This window comes from Caretta caretta, chromosome 1 (assembly GCF_965140235.1).
Source record: "Caretta caretta isolate rCarCar2 chromosome 1, rCarCar1.hap1, whole genome shotgun sequence".
In the NCBI taxonomy this organism is placed as follows: Eukaryota; Metazoa; Chordata; order Testudines; family Cheloniidae; genus Caretta; species Caretta caretta.
Window position 1 is genome coordinate 201,895,277 of NC_134206.1, and position 22,637 is coordinate 201,917,913.

Genomic DNA, 22,637 nt, shown 5'->3' on the forward strand with positions numbered 1-22,637 from the left:
CAAAAGTTGACATGCTCACATCCTTGAGATGGCATTACGCCAAAACTCCCATTGCTTTAAGTGGGAGCAGCGTTGGGCCCTAAATTAGATGGTAAGAGATGACAGACAAAGGCTGGGGGACATGAGAAGGATGGGGGTTATAAAACAGTATGAGATACGCTTTATGTACAGGTCTTGGTTGCTTTACTGTTTTATTTATTTATTTTGGCTATGCTATTAATATACTTACAGCCTGAAGGAGTAAAGTCCACCAGTCAGGCAGGAGTGGTGAAGAAGAAATTATTCCTGGACCAGCATTATTCAACCAATGAGCTCCTGGCTTCAGGAGGTATTTAAAGAAGAAGGTGGTTTCATGGGGCCAGCTTTTCAAGTGAGCTCAGTAGCCATAGTCATTTTTTTCAAAAGAGCTCAGCAGGTTGGGTGCAAGACGCATACTCAGCTCTTTTGAAAATCTAACCACAAGCATCACTCTGTGAGCTGCTGGGTGCTGAGCATGTCTGAACGTTTGGCCCCATCTGTGAGCGCGTAACTCTGTTGAAAATCTCACCTGAAGTGCCTAGGATCAAGAAGAATATCCCAGGAATAAAGGGCAGTGTGAGAAAGGACAGAGAGTTAGCCATGAGAGAAAGAGACCAGGGGAAGAAGATGCATTAATCTGGCAGAGTGTAGGGTGCAACTGAAATCTGTCGTAGATGTAACTAAAAGCTGGAGAGAATGGATGGTATATCAAAACACTTACCAAATAAAGTAATTCATGATGATTGCTCCCTCAGAGAACACATCTTCAGCAAACTCTTGTGTGTGCTTGAATCTAAAAACCATTAAGCGCAGTCACAACTGTTGGTTTTTTATTTACTCTCATCACCACATACTACATTACTTCACCTTCTTGTTCCCCTGCACTGGCAAAATTCTGTTTCCAACATACCAGGTCAACATTTAAATCCAGTTATGTTTTCACAGATTTTTGTTAATGTCATGAACATATTTCCATTTCTATTAGGTTTTATAACCCTTGTTCTTCTCCTGGAAACATGTTGGGGCTAGACTACTTTTAAACATTTGTTCAGTTATATAAGTTTATTTTCTTCTCCTTGAAAGCAGGTTTTCACGCTTTCCCCTCTAGGTGGCTCTGTAGAGTAGCATTTAAAATTCATTTTACATTAAAACTAGGGAAATCCATTTGTGTAATAGACCTGCAGGATCCATCGATGCTATGCATGGCTCATGCGGCGCCTCATGGTCTCAGACACCATCCGATGGTCCAGGGACATCTACACCAAACACATCCCCGGCCACCGACAGTACCAGGAGGCGTGAGCCAGAGCGACATCGTGCATCGACTATGAGAAAGGGCCCGAGAGACTTTTTCCGTTGGACCCTATGAACTGGAACCATAAACTCACTGAATGTTAAATCTCACCAAATGAGGGTCAATTCATCCTCATCATCATATCCACTTATTATACTCCATACCCGAACATAACCATTATATGAACAACATACCCTCATATCTCAATGTCTGTACTTTGACCCGTTAACCTTTTACCCCCAATCGGGGATATTGCAGATTATGTATTCCTTACACCATCCAATCTTAAACTGAATTTCGCACCCCTTGATAATCTGTACATTTGTCCCTGATAATCAGAAACTCTTACGCTTAAACTCTGTACTGTTCATTTTTTTTTCAAACATCATACTAACAAAATTTTTAAATCAGATTGATGGACTACATGACATAAAATGCACTATCACTCCATATTTATACAGGACCTTTCATTCAGAAGTACTGGTCCCCAAGGTGGTTTTTAAACAGCTAGGGATCAGTTAATCACATACCACTAAATCAACACTAATAATAAAATAAAATAAAATAAATAATAATAACACCTAGTTCTTAATCACTACAGAAGTTGGATTTCTAAATTCTTTTTATTGATTTTACTTTATTCAGGTTTAAATCTAGTTACAGACTTAACAGTGAAAGAAAACAGAAATCATGCATGTAGGTATGCTGGTAGAATTACCGCCCAGAACACATTCTTCCTGTGAAACTATTTGTGGGGCTGGGGAGTGGAAAACCCAGTGAGGATCCCCTCATGGAGTTTTCCTTGGGTCGTCCTTTTGGGGACAAGGGCCGTGGTAATAGGGTCCCCTCTAGATTCCCAGGAGAGTAGGGCCTTCTGTGCTGGAAGCTTTCTGACTCTGCACCAGCTCTGGGATACCTAGTCTCTCTTCTGAAACCTTTGGAGACAGGCTGTCATTTTCCTACTGCAGAAAGGGTCACAGAAGAGTTAAGGCATCCACAAGCTGCATTAGTGCTCTTCTTGCTTCTCTTTGGGACCGGTGGGACATGCATCTCTCAAGGTTCCCCCTTACAATACTTTCTTCCAGCTGCAGATCCCTCTCTCTGCAGATTGGGCTTTGTGGAATTAGGGGGGATGAGATGGGAAGAGTGCCAGGGAAGCAACTAACATCTTCCCTTTGTCCCAGAAGGGGACTGTGCGAAGTGGCTATTCCACCATACCACTCACACATAGGACACAGGAGTCTGTAGCAAAATGTAATTTATTTTTCAGCTGTGAACAAAAATTTAGACGTCCCTGCATACAATATTAAACGTTCTAAGGAAGGTGCTAGCTGTAAGGGGAGCTCTATACCAGGCCCTGACTAGCTTCATATCTCTTTTCACTAGCCAGCTTGTTCTCCGTAGCACTTAGATATCAGCTAACTCTCTTAGTGTCAGGTTTACTCCTTTTATATATTGAAGCCTTTCTCCACATAGTCGTCTTATTGCCTCTGGCCCTTTAAATTGCAGAGAAAGCAGCAGCTGTAGCCCTATGGTGCTCATTTTAGAGACAATCAGCTTGCAGGTTGCATCTCTTTCTCCTCTCTATGGTAAGTATTTGATTCTTCTTTCTTAAATTTTTGCTTTCTAGCTTTGCTAAGGGTCTGCTTCTTTCAGGGGTGATTTTTAAGCTACTTGGCTTTTTAACCATCGGTTTAATAGTCTCCTCAAACTCTGTGTATGTGAGACCTAATGCTCGACCAGTTTGTTTGTTTCATCCTAAGTCCTGCAATGCCAGCTGCTGAGTTATTGTTCCCTTGCAAGCTAGCTACCCAATAACAGCTGCTAAAGCAACAAACTGCCCAGATAGGCCCTATTGCAGGGGTGGTCAAACTGTGGCTCACGAGCCATATGTGGCTTTTTTACTGTTAAAGTGCAGCTCGCAAGCCACCCATGTGCCCCCTATTCTCTGCCTATCAGACTGGGTAGAGGGAGCTCAGGACAGGACCTCTGCCTTGCAGTGGGGTGGTGGGGTAGGGGCTTCTGTCCAGTAGGGAAGGGGGTCTTGGGGCTTCAGCCCTGTGGGGCATACCTGCCAGGGCTTGGGGCTTCAGCAAGAATGGGGCTGAAGCCCCGAGCCCCAGCAGACGTGCCCCGGCTCTCAAACTTCTGAAGATTGTCATATGTGGCTCGGAGGGACAGTAAGTTTGGCCACCCCTGGCCTATAGTGACTAAGAGGAGTGGTGTTGCTCCCAACCCCTCATTTCTGCTATATGTGGGGGTTGATTGGCTAGGGGCTGTCCATCTTCGCTCAGGGCTCTGCAGGGAAGGACTCCTTTGCTTGCTCCCTCACCATTCCTGTATTTGTGAATGGGGACTGGGGATGGGATGGAGGGGTAGCAAGTCAGCTTTCTTTCTGCACTTGATCTCACATATACAGCCAGTGTCTTCAGGGGAATGGGCTGCCTGCTTGTCCCACTCTTTGGCAGCAACATTCAAAACTTGACTTTGCCTTGCAGGCTGGGGACTCGCTCCCACAGCACTGTTCTGTTAGGGGTCCTTGGATTCTGGCGATTATGATGTGTCTTTTCTTAAGCCTGTTAGCTGCTGTTTTGCTGAGGGTAGATTTTGTACAAATTTAGGATAGGAAATGGAGCATGAATATTCCACATCCCTTTTGTAGGTGTCTATAGAATATGTGTTTTTAAAGTATTTTTAAAGTATTTTTAATGATAGCTGTGCTGGTGAAAGGTATCAGAGGGAAGGAAGCCTTGGAAGCTGTAATAAACTATCTACAGAGCATAAGGCACAGGCAATGGTGATGGCTGCTTCCCCACGCTAACCTTATGATTGGCCTCTGTTCTGCAGGGACTGCTTTAGGAGATGGCAGTCCTGGCTTTGCTGAGTCTGCCAGTTTTATGATTTCCCCCCTGCCTACTAGAAACTGGCTGACAACCTGCCTTCTCCTTTGTTATAGCCACCAACCATCCATCAGATGGTAACCACTTTTGGTCCCTTATGACCTGGGCTGGGTTCTAAACCACAGCCTAGTGTTGATCTGTCCCATGACCTTTCTAAGCTTCAGACTTTCCAAAATGAGATTATTTTAGCTAGCAGTGTTGCAAGCTGTACTCTGAAAAGCTTGTATCACTGTAATGAATACATACAAGGGAGCTGAGTTAAGATGGCTGTGACAACTTCTTAATTTTAATTGTACAAATGGTCAGGAAATTCAGGCTCCTCATGTTGCACTAACAAGTTTTTGGGGGTGATATGTAGACAATCGCCGTGGTGAATCCCAGCTGTTTAGAATTAAGGTTGCACGGATGTGGGACATTTTGAGAAAACACACTTCTCTTCTCATCCACCCCGTGCCTCTCATTACATCTCATCAGGGAGATGAGAGCATCTCCTCTTTCCCTCTCCCGTGCTGGAGCAGGTTGGCTTCTAGTGCTCTGTGACAGGTGTTCCCACTACTGGGGGGCACACAGCAGCTGCCCTGGTGGCTGAGTGTTCCCCCTATTCTGTCTTATTGCAAAGGGAGAGCTCCTGTGGTTGTCACTTGGCCCTCTCTCTGCTTGAGCTCAAGAGCACTGAACATGCGTGCTTCCCCTCAAAGCAGGCTGAGTAAGGAATGCTCCTGTGATTGGTGCCATGCTCATCCTTAAGCAACCCCAGCAGAGAGTAGTATGGTGCTGATCAGTGGGCTCTCTTTCCCCCCCCCCCCACTCCATGAGCTGATGAGCAGCTAAAGATGCCTTACTCATGGTGGCTCCATTGGTTAAAAATGGTATAGTGCAGGGGTGGCCAAACCGTGGCTGGTGAGCTGCATGTGGCTTACAGACCTTCTCCCCATTCTCCACCTACCAGACTTGGTGGGGGGGAACTTGGGGTTTCTTCCCTGTGGGAGGGTAGTGGAGCTAGGGGCTTCTGTCAGAGACAACTGGTGCCTGCTGGGGAGGGGGCACAATTCAAAGGTTCGCCCCCTCCCAACATCTTGAGTCACGCCCCCTTAGGCATGCCCCCCTCTTACTCTCAGTGGCCCCTCCCTGCAGCTCCCAGGTAGTATTAGCTCTGTGTGGAGAAGCAGCAGCAAACAGCTGGGAGCTGCAGGGAGGGGCTGCTGCTTTTGCTCCTCAGGGAGAGGCAGCGGCAAAAGCAGTAGCTCTCCCTGCAGCTCCCAGCTGTTTGCCACTGCCTCTCCCCATGGCCACAGCTCCCAGCTTGCTAGCTCCAGCAGCTGCTGCACAGGGAGGGGGCCCAGCAGCACTGTGTGACCCAGAGGGGCCAACAAACCCAGGCAAAAATCTGGGAGGGTATGTATCTCCACATGGCTCCCACGCGTCGCCTCTGGCTTCTGCCCAGTGGGGAGGTGGCTTTTGGGGCTTCAGCCCCATGGAGCAAGCCTCCTGGGGCTCTGGGCTTGAGCAGGAGCAAGGCTGAAGCCCCGAGCCCCGGCAGGCATGCCCCGGCATTGAATTTCTGAAGACTGTCATATGCAGTTTGGAGGGTCAATAAGTTTGGCCACCCTGACATAGTGTCTTGTCTTTTACAGGCAGTATTGGATATTACAGGCAGTGTGGGTAAATGATTAGGGGCCTGGACTGGGACTCAAGAGACTTGGGTTTTATTCCTGGCTTTGCCACTGGTCTGCTGGGCAAGTCACTTTGCCTCTCTGTCTCAGTTTTCCCATCTGTGAATAGTGCTAATGCTATTGATCACCTTTGTAAAATACTATGAGATCTACTGATGAAAAGCTCCATATATTAATCGAGTATTAGTAATAATATAATTTGACATTTCTGAAGTGCTGTGTTTATGTACATGTGTATGGACAGTGAGTAATTAAGGTTGGAATCAGTAAAACCAGATGTTCTCCCTTTCTTTTTTTTAAAAAGGATTCATTTGTAGTTTATTTTTTAATAATTTGCATTGAGATTGTCAGTTTAATGGTGGCTAAAATAACATTTATAACTGCCTTTTGATTGTTTGCGAAACACTGATGTCTGAGTTGAGGGACATTTGGAAATAAAACCTTAATGTTTATAATATAATTGACATTGAAAAATGTCATTCATTTGTTAAGAATCAATAAGTGGGAAATGTTTCCCCATAATTTATCCTGTTAAATGTAGCCCTTTAAGGTTTTATTTATAAAGCCTGCAAACTGATTAACCACCTTTTATTCTAATACCTTTCCCCTCCATTATCAAACTACATGCTTTGCTTGCTGCTTGGTTCACAGGAAATCCATGAAGTGGATCATGGTCTTATCCGCCAGTTGCTTGCCAATTCAGAGGAGACTTTTGGTGCATGTACTGCGAAAATGCAGGCCCCCGCTCCATATAACTGGAGTACTGACTGGAGCTTTTGGGTAACTCAATTGTTTTTTCTCTTAATTCATTGTTATAAATTCTAAGGCCTGAAGGGACCATTGTGATCATCTAGTCTGACCTCCTGTATAATGCAGGCCATAGAACTTCCCCCAAAGTAATTCCTAGAGCAGATCTTTTAGAAAAACATCCAGTCTTGATTTTAAAATGGCCAGTGATGGAGAATCCACCAAGATCCTTGGTAAATTGTTCCAATGGTGAATTACCCTGACTGTTTAAAAATGTATGCCTTATTTATATATAAACTATAAGTGCTTTTTATGCAAATTTCTTCATAGCCTTTAATTAATAAAGCCTCCCAGCCCATTCTGGGAGCTAGGTAACTTATTGTTATCACTTTACTGCAGGGTAAATGGAGACACAAGGAGGTGAGGTTATTTACCCTATGCCGTGTATCAAGTCCGTGTCAGATCTGGATATACAACCCAGGAGTCCTGACTCCCAGTTTCTTGATTGGGTCATTAGACCATACCTCCTCCCTGTTTTATGCTTGTAGAAATTTATTGCTGCTACTTTTTCTCGGTAAAGGCTGAATTTCAATTGCTATGAGAATGTAGCATGCTCTGATGATACTTTTATATTTCACCACAAAATGAATATTACGCACCTCCTTTGTGGAAAACGTGTCCAGACTTGATATACGTCTGCATAAGAGAATGAGATGCTGCAGACTCAGGCTGTGTGTAGGCGTCTATTTTGCCACGCCTGTACAGATGACTTAACACTGAAAGGAGTGAAGGGCCATCAGTTATAGAGTTTAAGGCCAGAAGGGATCACTGGACCATCTAGTCTGACCTGTATATCACAAACCACCAACACCACCCAACCCCTGCACACTAAACCCAACAACTGAAATAAGACTAATAAATTACCGCACATAGGAGAGTAGACTAGTATGTGCCACAGGCAGAGAATAGGAGGGACCAACGTGCACCAGTGCCAGAGGCCCCCACAATGGCAGGCAGATGATTAAGTGAGATATATCTGGATAATCCTGGCAGTGACCTGCGCCCCCACGCTGCAGGGGAAGGTGAAAAAACCCCAAGGTCCCTGCCAATCTGACCTGGGGGAAAATTCCTTCCTGACCTGGCATATGGTGATCAGTTAGACCCTGAGCAGCTGAACAAGAACTAGCCAGCCAAGCCCTTGAGAGAGAGAATACTCAGCACACCTCAGAGCGGGCAATAAGAATCATTCGTTTAAATCCTTCTCCCACTACTTGCTGAAGATTTCTTTGAAATAGCACCAGAGGGGCCTAGGAAGGGCCACGCATAATGTGTCTAGAACTGGTGTTTTTGCAGTGGGAGATAGTGGTTGGAGGGAGGCGGGGGTTCCTTGTAAACATGAAGGAGTGGGGAACATGAACTGTGCCCAGCCAGAGCTAGATTAGGAGGACAATATCCTGACCAAGGGGCTAAGGTTCTCACTCCAAAACTCAGTCATTGCAAAGTAACTCATGCTCCACACCATGTGGTAAATAATCACAATGCTGCAGCTATAGGTTTGGGAGCATTAACTGTAACAGCTCTGGTGACAGTCATGTGAGGCGCGTAAAGAGTATTAATCACATTTTTCAGATGAGAAAACTGAGTCAGAGAACTTAAGTGACTTGGCTAAAGTCACATGAGTCAGTGAATCAGTGGAATAACCAGGAATACAAGTCAGGAGTTTGATTCCCAGTCCCATGCTCATACCTCTAGCACATATCTTTCTTTTCCCACTCCCCCAGCTCTCTCCTCAAGCTGGAATGTGATGTTTTAAATAATCAAAGCATTGACTTTGAAATAAAAACCTCTGGGAATCTTAAACCTATTAGGGTTGACTCAGCCCTTCTGTCTGCTGAAGCAAATGGAACATTGTGATTTGTACTGTGTATCCTCACAAAGCTTCTGTGTGAACGCCAAAGTGACAGTTACAATTCTGATTGTCAAAAATGCATCATAGAGTTTCATGTTTATCCTCTGTTACTCCAGATCAAATTTGTTCAGTTTAAAAGTAAACCTGTTTTTCTGTCAGCCCTGCAAATGTACACTAGGATCTGAGATTCACATTTATGTTCTTTTCACATGTTCTCACCAATGTTAAAGCTCCTACAGGCAAATATTCTGCCTGCTCAGCTATGTCTGGGTACCTGAATTAAGGACTAATGGAGTTACACAGATGTAGTAGCTGTTAACTACGTTTTGTTTACAGGGCTAAATGAGGTTGCACATGTGCCATTGTGTAATTCAGCCTAAACAACTGTTGTTATTGTTGATAATTCACAAAAAGACATCTGAGTTTTACTTAAAAAGAAAAGGAGTACTTGTGACACCTTAGAGACTAACAAAAAAAAAAAAAGTACTCCCTTTCTTTCTGTGAATACATACTAACATGGTTGCTACTCTGAAACCTGAGTTTTATTTGTAAACTTGGCAAATCTGAGCTGAAGTCATTAAGTTACAAGTTTGTACAGCACCTAACACAATGGGATCCTGGCCCATGACTTCCAGGTGCCGTGGTAATACAATTAATAATAAATACAGCACCTCACCATGCCACTATCACAGTCACCTCTTCAGGTCAGAATATGAACAAGAGGCTGCTCGGCAGCTCTCCAACACGAGTTTCTACAAGCCACTACCCTATGATCCCACTGAGAGTTACCAAAAGCAACTACAGCATTTGCTCAAGAAACTTCCTGAAAAAGCACAAGATCAAATCCGCACAGACACACCCCTGGAACCCCGACCTGGGATATTCTATCTACTACCCAAGATCCATAAACCTGGAAATCCTGGGCACCCCATCATCTCAGGCATTGGCACCCTGACAGCAGGATTGTCTGGCTATGTAGACTCCCTCCTCAGGCCCTACGCTACCAGCACTCCCAGCTACCTTCGAGACACCACTGACTTCCTGAGGAAACTTCAATCCATCGGTGATCTTCCTGATAACACCATCCTGGCCACTATGGATGTAGAAGCCCTCTACACCAACATTCCACACAAAGATGGAATGCAAGCCGTCAAGAACACTATCCCCGATAATGTCACGGCTAACCTGATGGCTGAACTTTGTGACTTTGTCCTTACCCAAAACTATTTTACATTTGGGGACAATGTATACCTTCAGATCAGCGGCACTGCTATGGGTACCCACATGGCCCCACAGTATGCCAACATTTTTATGGCTGACTTAGAACAACAGTTCCTCAGCTCTCGTCCCCTAAAGCCCCTATTCTACTTGCGCTCTATTGATGACATCTTCATCATCTGGACCCATGGAAAAGAAGCCCTTGAGGAATTCCACCATGATTTCAACAATTTTCATCCCACCATCAACCTCAGCCTGGTCCAGTCCACACAAGAGATCCACTTCCTGGACACTACAGTGCTAATAAACAATGGTCACATAAACACCACCCTATACCGGAAACCTACTGACCGCTATTCCTACCTGCATGCCTCCAGCTTTCACCCTGACCACACCACACGATCCATCGTCTACAGCCAAGCTCTGCGATACAACCGCATTTGCTCCAACCCCTCAGATAGAGACAAACACCTACAAGATCTCTGTCAAGCTTTCTTACAACAACAATACCCACCTGTGGAAGTAAAGAAACAGATTGATAGAGCCAGAAGAGTTCCCAGAAGTTACCTACTACAGGACAGGCCTAACAAAGAAAATAACAGAACGCCACTAGCAGTCACCTTCAGCCCCCAACTAAAACCCCTCCAATGCATTATTAAGGATCTACAACCTATCCTAAAGGATGACCCAACACTCTCACAAATCTTGGGAGACAGGCCAGTCCTTGCCTACAGACAGCCCCGCAACCTGAAGCAAATACTCACCAACAACCACATACCACACAACAGAACCACTAACCCAGGAACTTATCCTTGCAACAAAGCCCGTTGCCAATTGTGCCCACATATCTATTCAGGGGACACCATCACAGGGCCTAATAACATCAGCCACACTATCAGAGGCTCGTTCACCTGCACATCCACCAATGTGATATATGCCATCATGTGCCAGCAATGCCCCTCTGCCATTTACATTGGTCAAACTGGACAGTCTCTACGTAAAAGAATAAATGGACACAAATCAGATGTCAAGAATTATAACATTCATAAACCAGTCGGAGAACACTTCAATCTCTCTGGTCACGCAATCACAGACATGAAGGTCGCTATCTTAAAACAAAAAAACTTCAAATCCAGACTCCAGCGAGAAACTGCTGAATTGGAATTCATTTGCAAATTGGATACTATTAATTTAGGCTTAAATAGAGACTGGGAGTGGCTAAGTCATTATGCAAGGTAGCCTATTTCCCCTTGTTTTTTCCTACCCCCCCCCCCCCCCCGGATGTTCTGTTTTAACTTGGATTTAAACTTTGAGAGTGGTCACTTTGGATGAGCTATTGCCAGCGGGATAGTGAGTTTGTGTGTGTGGTTTTTGGGAGGGGGGTGGGGAGGTGAGAGAACCTGGATTTGTGCAGGAAATGGCCCAACTTGATTGTCATGCACATTGTGTGGAGAGTTGTCACTTTGGATGGGCTATCACCAGCAGGAGAGTGAATTTGTGTGGGGGGGTGGAGGGCGAGAAAACCTGGATTTGTGCTGGAAATGGCCCAACTTGATGATCACTTTAGATAAGCTATTACCAGCAGGACAGTGGGGTGGGAGGAGGTATTTTTTCATATTCTCTGTGTGTATATAAAGTCTGCTGCAGTTTCCACGGTATGCATCCGATGAAGTGAGCTGTAGCTCACGAAAGAGCATGCTCAAATAAATTGGTTAGTCTCTAAGGTGCCACAAGTACTCCTTTTCTTTTTGCGAATACAGACTAACACGGCTGTTACTCTGAAACTTGTAGGGTCCTGTGGCACTATGTCTAAAGGTAGAAGTTTGGCCAAAATTTTCCTTCCTGCCCATTTTTGTAAAGTGTGTCATTCATCCATGGAGTGCCGCAGTCTGCCTCAGAAATGGTTAAATTTCAGTGGTGCTGTCTGTGTGTAAAAAGAAAAGGAGTACTTGTGGCACCTTAGAGACTAACCAATTTATTTGAGCATGAGCTGATGAAGTGAGCTGTGGCTCACGAAAGCTCATGCTCAAATAAATTGGTTAGTCTCTAAGGTGCCACAAGTACTCCTTTTCTTTTTGCGAATACAGACTAACACGGCTGTTCCTCTGAAACCTGTCTGTGTGTAGTTTGTCAAGGGTTTGGGATTCTTTGCTGTGATGAAGGATGCTATGTAGGTATTCTAATATATTATGTATCTCTGTTCTATCGAGTGAAATAAAACAACACTGTTTTGTGATTGCTATTTCCTGAACTCCTGGATGTATTTAAGCCTGTAATTCACGTTTACCTGTTTATATAAATATGTTCTTGTATTTAAAACAAGGAAGTTGTATAATATTTCCACATACTTGGCCATTGAATGGCACCACCAATACCTATGCTGCAGGAGCCAGATGCTGTCATAGATTATCTCAAAAAAGCCTCCCAGTTATTTGCTTAAAAAAACAACAACCCATCATTTAAAAATGGGAAGTAAATCTTTCACGTGCTTGTTAGGGGGCTGTGATGATGAGATATTTATTTTCCAAGTTTAAAGGTGACAGCATAATTAGTGGGGATAGAATGAAGAAGCAGCAGGAGGCAGAAAGAATGATGTCGTGAGCCATGTCAGACAACAGCATTCCTGTGCTAAAATGAAGTCATTAGACTCCACTGCCATTAAAATGGTGTTATGTCATTTTCTGCCTACTGTCCCAGGGAATGAAAATCACATGTTTCACTAATGTCTTGCCTGGTTGGCTATCAGCTGTTGAATATAAATTGGTTCTTATAGCTCCCGTGAGTCATAATAGATGTGTAGGTAATAACACAGCAAACCATTTGTGCTATTACGTAAAGCATATGTCAGTAACATTCAGTCAAAGATGATGTAGCTTTCTATGACGGGTACAGACTTTTCGTAGGGTCCTTCCCACTCTTTTAGCCAGTATAAAGGCTGGGAAATTGTAATAAACATGGAGCTACTCCCTAAACGTTAACATACACAACACTGCACAGATGTCAGCTCTGCTAACTGGAATATTTGCTGCACAAAACTGTACTTTGCTGACTAGCCACTGACTTGTTTCAAAGGCTTTTTTGCTTTCCTTCTCCAGGTAAGTACTATGATTTCCTTGAAGATGAAAACCAGGCATTTCTCTGTAAAATCCTGATTGGTCTGATTTTCAAATCTGCAACTTCCATTGACTTGAGTGGGGGTTGGGATGCTCAGCACCTCTGAAAGTCAGGCCAGATGTGACTGCCATTTTACAGAGACACTGTGATCTAGTGGAATGAGCACAGGATTGGGAGTCAGGAACTCCTGGGTTCTGCTCCTTGCTCTGACGCTGGGTGATTCTGGGAAGGTCACTTCATGCCTCTGTACTGCATTTCCCCGCCCCCAGTCTCATGTGCCTAGACTTCTCACATGTATAAAGGTTTTCAGGACTTGGTCCTTAATGTGTGTACTGCTCTTTGAATGTGTAAATCATTTCTTAAATGCCTACTATTATTTTATGGCTACAGAATTTTAATAGCAGCTTTTCAGTTTATGGATCCAGAGAGGTCAAATAAGTATTGTCTGTGGTTCTTGAAATAATAAATAAAAACCTTCCACGGGCACATTTTGTAACATAAATAAACCTCCGCGTACGCTCTTGTTGCATGTAGCATGCGTTGTAATTGCAGTTATTTGGAAGCAGTGTTTAGTTATCTTGGAAACAAGAATAACAGTCCTTTAACTACTGACACATCAAGGAGCTCTCTGGTAGCAGGAACTACAAAAGGAGAAATTGGTTATTGTTTAGTTGGCCTAGAACTTTCGCCAAATGGGCTGTCTCTACATTGGACTTTTCTGGGAAATCTGTCTGTTGTGTTGCTGTGATGGTGCAGCTAGCAGAGCTGTGGCTCTGGCATATGTACTTTGTTCTTGAACTCTGTTCAGAACAGCCTGAAACAATAAATAAATAAAACAATACATGTGATAAAAATGCTGGTGCCCCGTCTATCGCTGTTAAACTGTGGCAATGGTAATGCAGCAATGGGAGATTTTTAAAAATAAATCTAGTGTAGACAAGGCTCTTGAGGGTGAGCCTCGAATCAGATTATCTGGGTTTGGTTGGTAGGAAAAAAAAGTTTCCTTTAATTTTAGGCTCAGAGCTTTGCTTTTCCTTTTCAAGTGTTGCCATTGGGAACAAAATTCCATTAGAAATACTTGAGTTATTGTGTAAGACCAACAAGGAATGTTTGATCATATTTATACCTAAGGCCGGACGTACACTACAAATGTCTGCTGGTAGAGCTATGTCGATCAGGGATTTGATGGGATATGATCCCTGACAGACATAGTTGTGTTGGCAAAAACATTTAGTATAGATGCAGCTGTACTGGGGGGAAAATGCACTTTGTTTAGTGTATCTTATTTCACGGAGTGGGTATAAACTGCGTCCACACTAGGAGCGCTTTGCAGGTAAGAACAGATTTTAAAATTTTATTGGGATGATGTTTTTAAAAAAAATAAAAGTAAACTGTACAGAGTTTAAGCATGGAAGTTTCTGGTTATCAGGGAATAATGTACAGATTATCAAGGAGTGCGAAATTCAGTTTAAGATTGGATGGTGTAAGGAATACATAATCTGCAATATCCCCGATTGGGGGTAAAAGGTTAACGGGTCAAAGTACAGACATTGAGATATGAGGGTATGTTGTTCATATAATGGTTATGTTCGGGTGTGGAGTATAATAAGTGGATATGATGAGGAGGATGGATTGACCCTCATTTGGTGAGATTTAACATTCAGTGAGCTTACGGTTCAAGTTCATATGGTCCAACGGAAAAAGTCTCTCGGTCCCTTTCTCATAGTTGATGCACAACGTCGCTCCGGCTCACGCCTCCTGCTACTGTCGGTGGCCGGGGATGTGTTTGGTATGGATGTCCCTGGACCATCGGATGGTGTCTGAGACCACGAGGCGCCGCATGAGCTGTGCGTAGCGTCGACCGATCCTGTACTATACCAGCATAGCTATACTGGCAAAGCCTTCCAATTGTAGACTTGGCCTTGAAGATAGGGGACTCCAGAGTGCATTTGAAGGAGAACTTTAAAAGAAGACTTTCATTTTTTCCCTCTATGTAAGCTTTTTACATTTGGGGCTTGATTTTAACTTAATTGTTGTTCCTGTAAACAAGCAGCAGCAAAATAGCTCCCCCCATATTTCTTTTAAAAAATAAAATGGTCTGTTCTAGGTGAGCTACTTATGTCCCTTTGGGAAAGCAGATAAGCGGAGAACTGCAGCAGATGTATTTGTTTAGAGTCACTTCTCATATTATTGATCAGTCATTAGAAATGAGTGGGAGGAGAAAATCCTAAAAATAGATAAAAAAAGCACTCAGGATTTTCTTGAGCTGTATGTGTAGAAGACTTGAGGCATTTAAATACTTTTTGATACAGGTAAGTGTTTTCTGGAGAGATGGATAAATGACTGGGGCTTTTTTTGTATACAAACTATTTTGTAACTTGTTTTACCTTGGCCAGAGCTATTTAGGATACTCTTATATTCTCTGTGTAGCTTTAGTACATGATGATTTGCTTTGTCAAGACGTAAAATATTACTGATATTGCTAAAAATATCATTGGCAATAACTTGGAATAAGTTAAGTAAATCCAGGAATCCCAGCAATAAACAAAGTGCTTTTTTTTCTTATTGCAGTCAGAATCGCTGAGCTAGTGCGGTTCAAGACTGGGGGAATGTTCCTACACCAACTAAAAACTTAGGGCATGTCCCCGCTACAAAATTATGTCAACCTAAGTTACAGCCACTGCAACAATTAATTCAATTGCTTTTGTGAGTCCACACTATGCTGCTTGTGTTGGCAGCATGTGTCCTCACCCGGAGCGCTTGTATGGATGGTACTGTCAGAGTGGGGCATTGTGGGATAGCTTCTGAAAGCCAGTAATAGTCAATGTAAGCAACAAAGTGTCTACTCTGATACTGCATCAACCTGACTACATCAGCATTGTCTCTACATTTTGTGGAGGTGGAATTAAGTCAGTATAACAAAGGAATTATTTTGGCAAGGCCAAAATTTTAGTGTACACGATTCTGTAGTTAGGTCAATGTAAAATGCCTTGAGTCGATATAACTCTGTAGTGTAGACCAGGCCTTAAAGTTAAGATTTGCTAGACTGCCCATATCCCACCAATGCAAATCCTAAAATAAGAGCGAGAGAGAAAATAAATTAGTAGTTAAATCATTCAATGCCCAATTTACACTATCAGTTTCCCATCTCATCCTCAGCTTCTTCCCTCCGTCTATCACCCACAGCTCACATATCTCCACTCTCATTCTGAACGCTGACAGCTGTCTTGGAACTCAGCCATGTTGTAGTTTTGTTTTGATGATTGCTATCAGGTTTCATAAGTTACATTGTGTGTATCTAGTTCTGTTCATGGTTTTGCATTGGTGTGTGTAAGTAGGGTGGAAAACATGAAAACAGAAAAAAAAACGTGAATGCGTGATCCATGTTGATAGTGAGTTCTAAATTTGGCAGCAATTTTTATGTAGAAACTACAGAGCAAAAATTTCTATTATCTGAATAGGTTAGAAACATGGAGAAATGTCCAGTGAGAGGTAATATAGTTAGAGACGATATTAGGAAATAAAGCAGGTGAAGGTCCTGATTCAGCAAGGTACGTAAGCACTTTAAACATTTGAATTATCTCATTGACTTCTGTGGACTACTTATGTGCGTAAGTACCTTGCCGAACTGGAACCTAAGTGAAAAGCATGGGGGATTATGGTTGATATAAATACAAAACCTTATTTAGCAAAATTCTTAAAGGAAAACTTCATTGATCCATTATGTCACCTGGGATTACTAAATAAAAAAACCCACAAATTTATATTTTTAAAATTTTAATTTTCAACATGTCTCCATTTTCAAAGTATCTTCATAACTGTGAATGTTTCTAGTGTCCCTCTGTAAGACAGTATTTCACTGACATTTCCGAGCAACCACTGGGGATTGGTGCTGAGTTCAAGCTGCAGGGTGGGAGACTACCTGGTCCAATCCTGAGGTCAAGCTACAAATGAGAGTGTTAGGGGACTCTAGTGCTGAGGTCATCTTAATTTTATTTGTGTGCCCTTGTATCTATACATGTATTATGTTTAAAACAAAATCCAGGATGATTTTCAGGGTCACAGCAGATAGGGAAAATTTAGGGGGAAAAATAAAGTTTAAACAGTTTTTCTTATTTACACGGCCTAAGTGGAAGAGCTGGTGAAGGGAAACAAAGGTGAATGGGGAAGATGTACTTACAAATAATATTGCCTAATATTCGCACATGTGTGGGACTGGAAGAAACATGAATCAGCCAAAACAGATACTCAGAAAGGAATGTGGTTTTGTTCGGAAGAAAATTATCATCTTGGGCTGATCTGGAACATGCTGCAATGTCAAGTCAGTAGATTTCAGACTGACGAAGCTTGAGAGTTATATCTACAGGGCTTACAGTTAAACTGCGGATACAGACACGTTGAGATATGTCAAATGGACTGAGCCAGCATCAAGAAACAGATATCTTGGGCTTTGAGGACAAAAAAGGTTCTTTTCTGCTATGCAATGTAGGTAATATTTCAATAATAATGGCATTCATCTATTCAAGTTAGTTTAGACTTTTATTTCATGTTGTCACTTTTTTTCTAGATTTCTGTATAATCGCCAATAAAAGGTTACCTTAACTGGCCTTGGTGCTGTTAGTTCAGGCATTTACTAATTTCCCTGAGACACAGAATGCGATCTGACCTTGGTGGAAACAGTAGTAGGTAACAGCTTGAATACATGGTCAGAGGCACAGCAGAGAATAGTGGTGAATAGTGCCACAGACAAGCTGGAAAGGGCCAGTGAGGACACAGGTAGAGCTGAATGACCTGAAAGGTGCGAAGTATATAATTTGTCTTTGTTTAATATAGTCACATAATAAATTTACCTGTTCTTTTTTTATGAGAGTTTCTGTTAAATGTGTTTGGAACAGTTATGTAATGAATATAGGACTAGAGCTAGTCAAAACTTAGAATTTCTAGTTTGCTGGAAATTTCAACAATTTTAAATTTCTTCGTTCACAAGTATTTTTGAAATTTCCTGTGAATCATAAATTTGGGGAAATGTTGTTGTTGTTTCAGGTTTCCACATTTTGTTTTGGAATTGTGTATTTTCACTGAGGAATTTCAAAATTTGTTTCAGATTATTTTATTTCATTTCACGGTGTTTTGTACCCCTGTTGTTCCCAGGATATGAGATACAAGGTAGGTGAGCTAATATCTTTTATTGGACCAACTGTTATACTACATAGAGGAAGATGACAGAAATTGGTCCAGTGAAGGATATTAGCTCACTTAGCTTGTCTCTCACTTTATTGTATGTTTTTTCATTTTAACATTTTATTATTTGTCAGGAGTAACATAATACACAGTGCTTTGTGTCAGTGTCAAATTGTTTCATTAAAACAGAAATAGGAGACACTTGGAGTTAGTAGATAAGATTTTTAAATCAGTACTAAGTAGCAGCTGCCCTTAATGATTTAAAAATAAATAAAAACCAGACCGTTTCAACTATTCTAACATAACATGAGTAATAGTACATATTATGCAGTACTTTACATTATTTCATGGTATCAGTAGTAGTAATAAATGTAATACAAAAATGAAAAAACACATAAAAGTAAAATACAAAACAAAATTAAAGTTTTCTGAAACTGAACCTTTTTTGTTTCAAACATTTTTTCCCCCATGGGGATTTTGGTCAGAGTTGCCATATTTTTTCAAAAAGCTTCAATTTGGACAGAAACGGGATTTTCTGTCAAGAATGTTTTGATGAAAACTTTCTGACCAGCTCTACATATAGAACTTGATAGTTCTGATGTTCTTAATAAGACAATCCAGCCTTTACCCTCTTCCTCAGTGGTATATATTTCCAGGATAGTGCTGAGTGATAGTTGTTGCCCCATAATGGTTAGACAGTGGCCTTGATCAGATTCCCGGGAGGCACTCAGATACCGCAGTGATGGATGCAGTAAAGACTCTGAATGGAGCTGTAAATACATGTCTGAAGGACTAGTCAGTTCCCTCTTTGATCTCTGTGAATGAAAATCTTGGAATCTCTTCCCTGTCACTTCTCAGTGACTCCCTTAACTCTTGTGACATTCTAGGAGGAGGTATTTTGGAAGACCTTAACATACAGTTTTCTGTGGTTCAGGAGAAGTCTTCCCCACCCTTTTTGAATATACTAGACCTGCACCAGCCTATAATTGCACTAGCCAGAGTTTCAAAATGGCTTTCAGGTTTAGCTAGAGCTTATTGCCATAGGGCATGGAGATTGTTAACAACTTTAATAGCCTTATTGGCGGGTGGTGGTGGTGGTGTGGAAATATGTATAGAAATGATCACACTTCCATTTACATGGAGCCCATCACTGAAGAAACTGAACAGATTTTACATGGCTTGAATATGATCATTGTTCCAAAGAATAGCTGTAAAGCCACTTTGCTTCCCTATGGCCTTCATCTTTAAGGCCTGGATGGAGAGGGACCTTGTCAATCAGTTAAGAGCTCAGGATTTCACAGTTCAGTTATCTGAAACCTGGGCAAAGAGATGCAGCTCACAGTTCTTAATGCATATGGTCAGGCTTATGCTTTAATGTATTTCCATCCGTGAATTCCAGAGGAACAGACTTGGAATTGAGAATGCCCTCTGCCTCTCTCAAGCTTCACTCTTCTCCGGTATTCTGGACAAGCATAGATCAGATGGTGTATTGGAGATGGCCTTTAAGGAAATCTGGGCCTAGGCCATTTACAAGCACCTGGAATTTCAACCAAAAATCATTTAGCAGTTAATGTGGAGACCTGAGCACAGGTGTAACATACCCTTGTTGGCCCACCCCGATCAGAAGACAGGAGGTGAAAATATGCTCTAGCCAGGTTGGTTTCCATAGTTAGGCAGAGAGAGAGAGCATGTCATAGGGCAGAGCTCCCCAAACTGTGGGGCACCCCCCATAGGGGGTTGCGGAGGAACATATGGGGGGCATGGCTGGGGCCCAGGCCAGCTCCCACGGGAGGGGGGGGACATGGAGGGAGTGCCACCCAGCTCCACTCCTGGTTCCAGCACCGGCTGCCAGCCCTGTGCTCGGAGCCCCACTGCCAGTCCTGCGCCCAGGACCCCGGCTGCCAGCCTTGGCCCCCAGCCCCAGCTGTGGCCCCAGCCTTGGCCCCCTTACCCTGTCTGCATCCCCCCCACTCTCCTGGAGCTGCAGCCCTGCTCCTGGGGTGGGGAAATGGGGGGGCATGGCAGGCAGGCATAAGGGGGGGATGTGAGGTAAAAAGTTTGGGGTCCACTGTCATAGGGCGTGGGGTCTGCACCCCTAACGTCCTTGCAAGTGGTCTCTAAGTCAAGGTTGTGACACACTGACAAAGCAGGATGGGGAAGCATGTACCACTGCTGTCTGGATAGAAATGGACTTCAGTGCTTTCAATCAGGCATGTTTACCGAGTACCAAACCATCTGTAAAAGCAAAGACCAGTATCTTGGGAGGCTTGACTAGAGTTGGCTTTATGTTAGCTAGAGTGAATAATTGCTCCTATAAATTCCACAGAGGAGGAATAAATGCTATTAACATATATTAATAGCACATGGTGCGAACAGGAAGTATTAATTGCTTTTTATTATTGCAATTATCTCTATCCTTTTTCCATGTGTACAGTTTGTTCTGGAATTTGTAGCTCTGGGCTGTCAGTGTCTTGTCCAGTGTCTGTGCTGGAGTGTGTTCTGTGGCCAATACGCTTGTTAACCCTGCTGTAGCTGGAAAACTGGGTTAATCTGTGAATGAACTTCTCATGATGTCACCAAGAAATAGTAGTGGGATAGCACTGCATCATATGCAGCATTAATTTTAATTTATTTTATTGTAAAATGCTGTGTGAATGTATACTAACACAGAATAGGACACATTCACTGTCCCAGAGAGTTTCCAATCTAAGGGGCCTAATTCTTTAATTTCTTATTAATTAATGCTGGGCAAAAAAACAAGTTTGGATGAAACTTTTCACCAAAAAATGCAGATTTGGGTTGACCAAACATTTTGCAAATTCATGTGGATCTCAATAAATTGGTTTGGCTGAAAGGAAAATAAAAAAGGAAATATCAAGACAAAACATCTCAGTTTTGGGGGCCTAGATTCACAAAGGGATTTTGTCCTCAGGAGAAGGTGGAGGTGGTTCTCCCTCCCCCTTATACTTAATAGCACAGTGATCAGGTCACTCACCTGGGATGTGAGAGATGCAGGTCTGAATCTCCACTCTGCAGGAGGGACTGGAACCAAGTGTTCTCCCTCACCCGGGCGAATGCCCTAACCACCTGGCTACTCTAGGGTAGGGGTCTCAATCTCTTCCCTTGAAACTGTTCCACTTTGTATAAATAAATTATCTTTGGAGCAGGGAGTGGAACATCGTGTCCCCCCACAGGTGTCGTCCCCCCCCCCCCCCCAGGTGAGTGCCCTAACTACTGGGTTATAGAGTCAGTCTCACTCTTTCTCTGGGCCAGTGACTATTCAAGTATGCTATACACAGTGGAACAGCATTAACAGGAGAGACTCCCACCTCAGACTAGCCCACGGGTTCTCAAACTGGGGGTCGCAAGGTGATTACGTGGGGGTCACAAGTCCCTGACAGGCGCTGTCAGCCCCACGCCTCTGTTAAATTAAAATTACACACCCCCAGTTTTTAATTTATAAGGGGCAGGGGGTCACACTCGGAGGCTTGCTGTGGGAAAGGGTTGCCAATACAAAAAGTTTGAGAACCACTGAAGTATTATAGCCTGGTGGTTTGGGCATTCCCTAAGAGTGGGGATACCTTGGCTCCAGTCTCTGCTCCAGATTGGGGATTTGAACCTGGGTCTCCCACATGCCAGGTGAGTGCCATAATGACTGGGCTATCAATGGGGGGGGGTTGCTCACCCCCTCCTCCTTGGTTTTTGTTAATCTAGTCCTTCATTTCCTGTGGTTTTACTAAAAATAGCCAAAACATTGCTGTTGAAGCAAAATGTTTTTCCGACTTTTTTGTTTTGCTGCAAATTTTTTAAAATGTTGGTTTTTGTTTGGTCCAAACCAATTTTTTAATTTTATCAAAACTGCCAGCAAACTGAAAAAATCAGTAATTCCCAAAGCTCTAATACCCAGGGTAATACTAATTTTCAACAGTAATCCTGTTTAGTTTAGCTTTCAATCCAACTACTTGCTGTAGTTAGCACTACCTTTGATAGGTCCCCAAACCAGACATAAAGTAGCATTTAGGTAAGGGTAAAGGTAAGGTAAATGCCAGTATTTATTAGATATTGGTAAGCATGTCATGACCTTATGGTTAGTGATCAGCCAATGAGAGCTGTTTTGATGACCCAACTCTATTTGTCTCTTGTGCCTGAGCAGTTCTTCAGTATCCTGTTGGCGCAGAGCTGTGATGTTGATGTTTCTTTGAATTGCCCCCACATGTGTTAATGCTATTACTCCAAGCAACTCAAACTTCCTCATACATTTCCAGGTGTTCACGCCTCCTTGCCTTTAAGGTAACAGAAATTGGCAGGGTTTCTAGTTCCTTATTAAAAGAGCCTGTATAAAGAAGATTTTTTGGTTAGCTGGGAATCCCAAAGGAATATGGCTCATATCCTGTCTAACTGCCTGGATATTTATAACCACCTCAATAGTTACATTGGTCTGTTTCAGAAAACTTTATACAAGCTGTACCACCTTTCGAGACGTGAGGGCATGCAGGATAATACAGAAGTGGGTTTGCCTCAGTCAACAAAGGCACTGTATAGTTATTGATTCAGAGCTATGGAGGTTTGTTTCTTCCAGCAGT

The 22,637-nt window shown here is 42.9% G+C and overlaps 1 protein-coding gene across 4 annotated transcripts in view; it reads left to right on the top strand.

Annotated features, from left to right (window-relative positions):
- The first annotated feature begins 2,627 nt into the window (after nucleotides 1-2,627).
- GRAMD1C (GRAM domain containing 1C) overlaps nucleotides 2,628-22,637 on the top strand; it is an 87,225-nt gene continuing 67,215 nt past the window's right edge. The window contains exons 1-2 of one of the 4 annotated variants that reach the window (XM_048817908.2): nucleotides 2,628-2,901; nucleotides 6,537-6,665. In XM_048817908.2, coding sequence (XP_048673865.2) covers nucleotides 2,899-2,901; nucleotides 6,537-6,665 — 132 coding nt within the window. In that variant the 5' untranslated portion in view covers nucleotides 2,628-2,898. Of the gene's footprint in view, nucleotides 2,902-5,553; nucleotides 5,608-6,536; nucleotides 6,666-22,637 lie in introns of those variants that run through there. The other 3 variants (XM_048817891.2, XM_048817900.2, XM_075118807.1) reach the window with 3 other exon arrangements.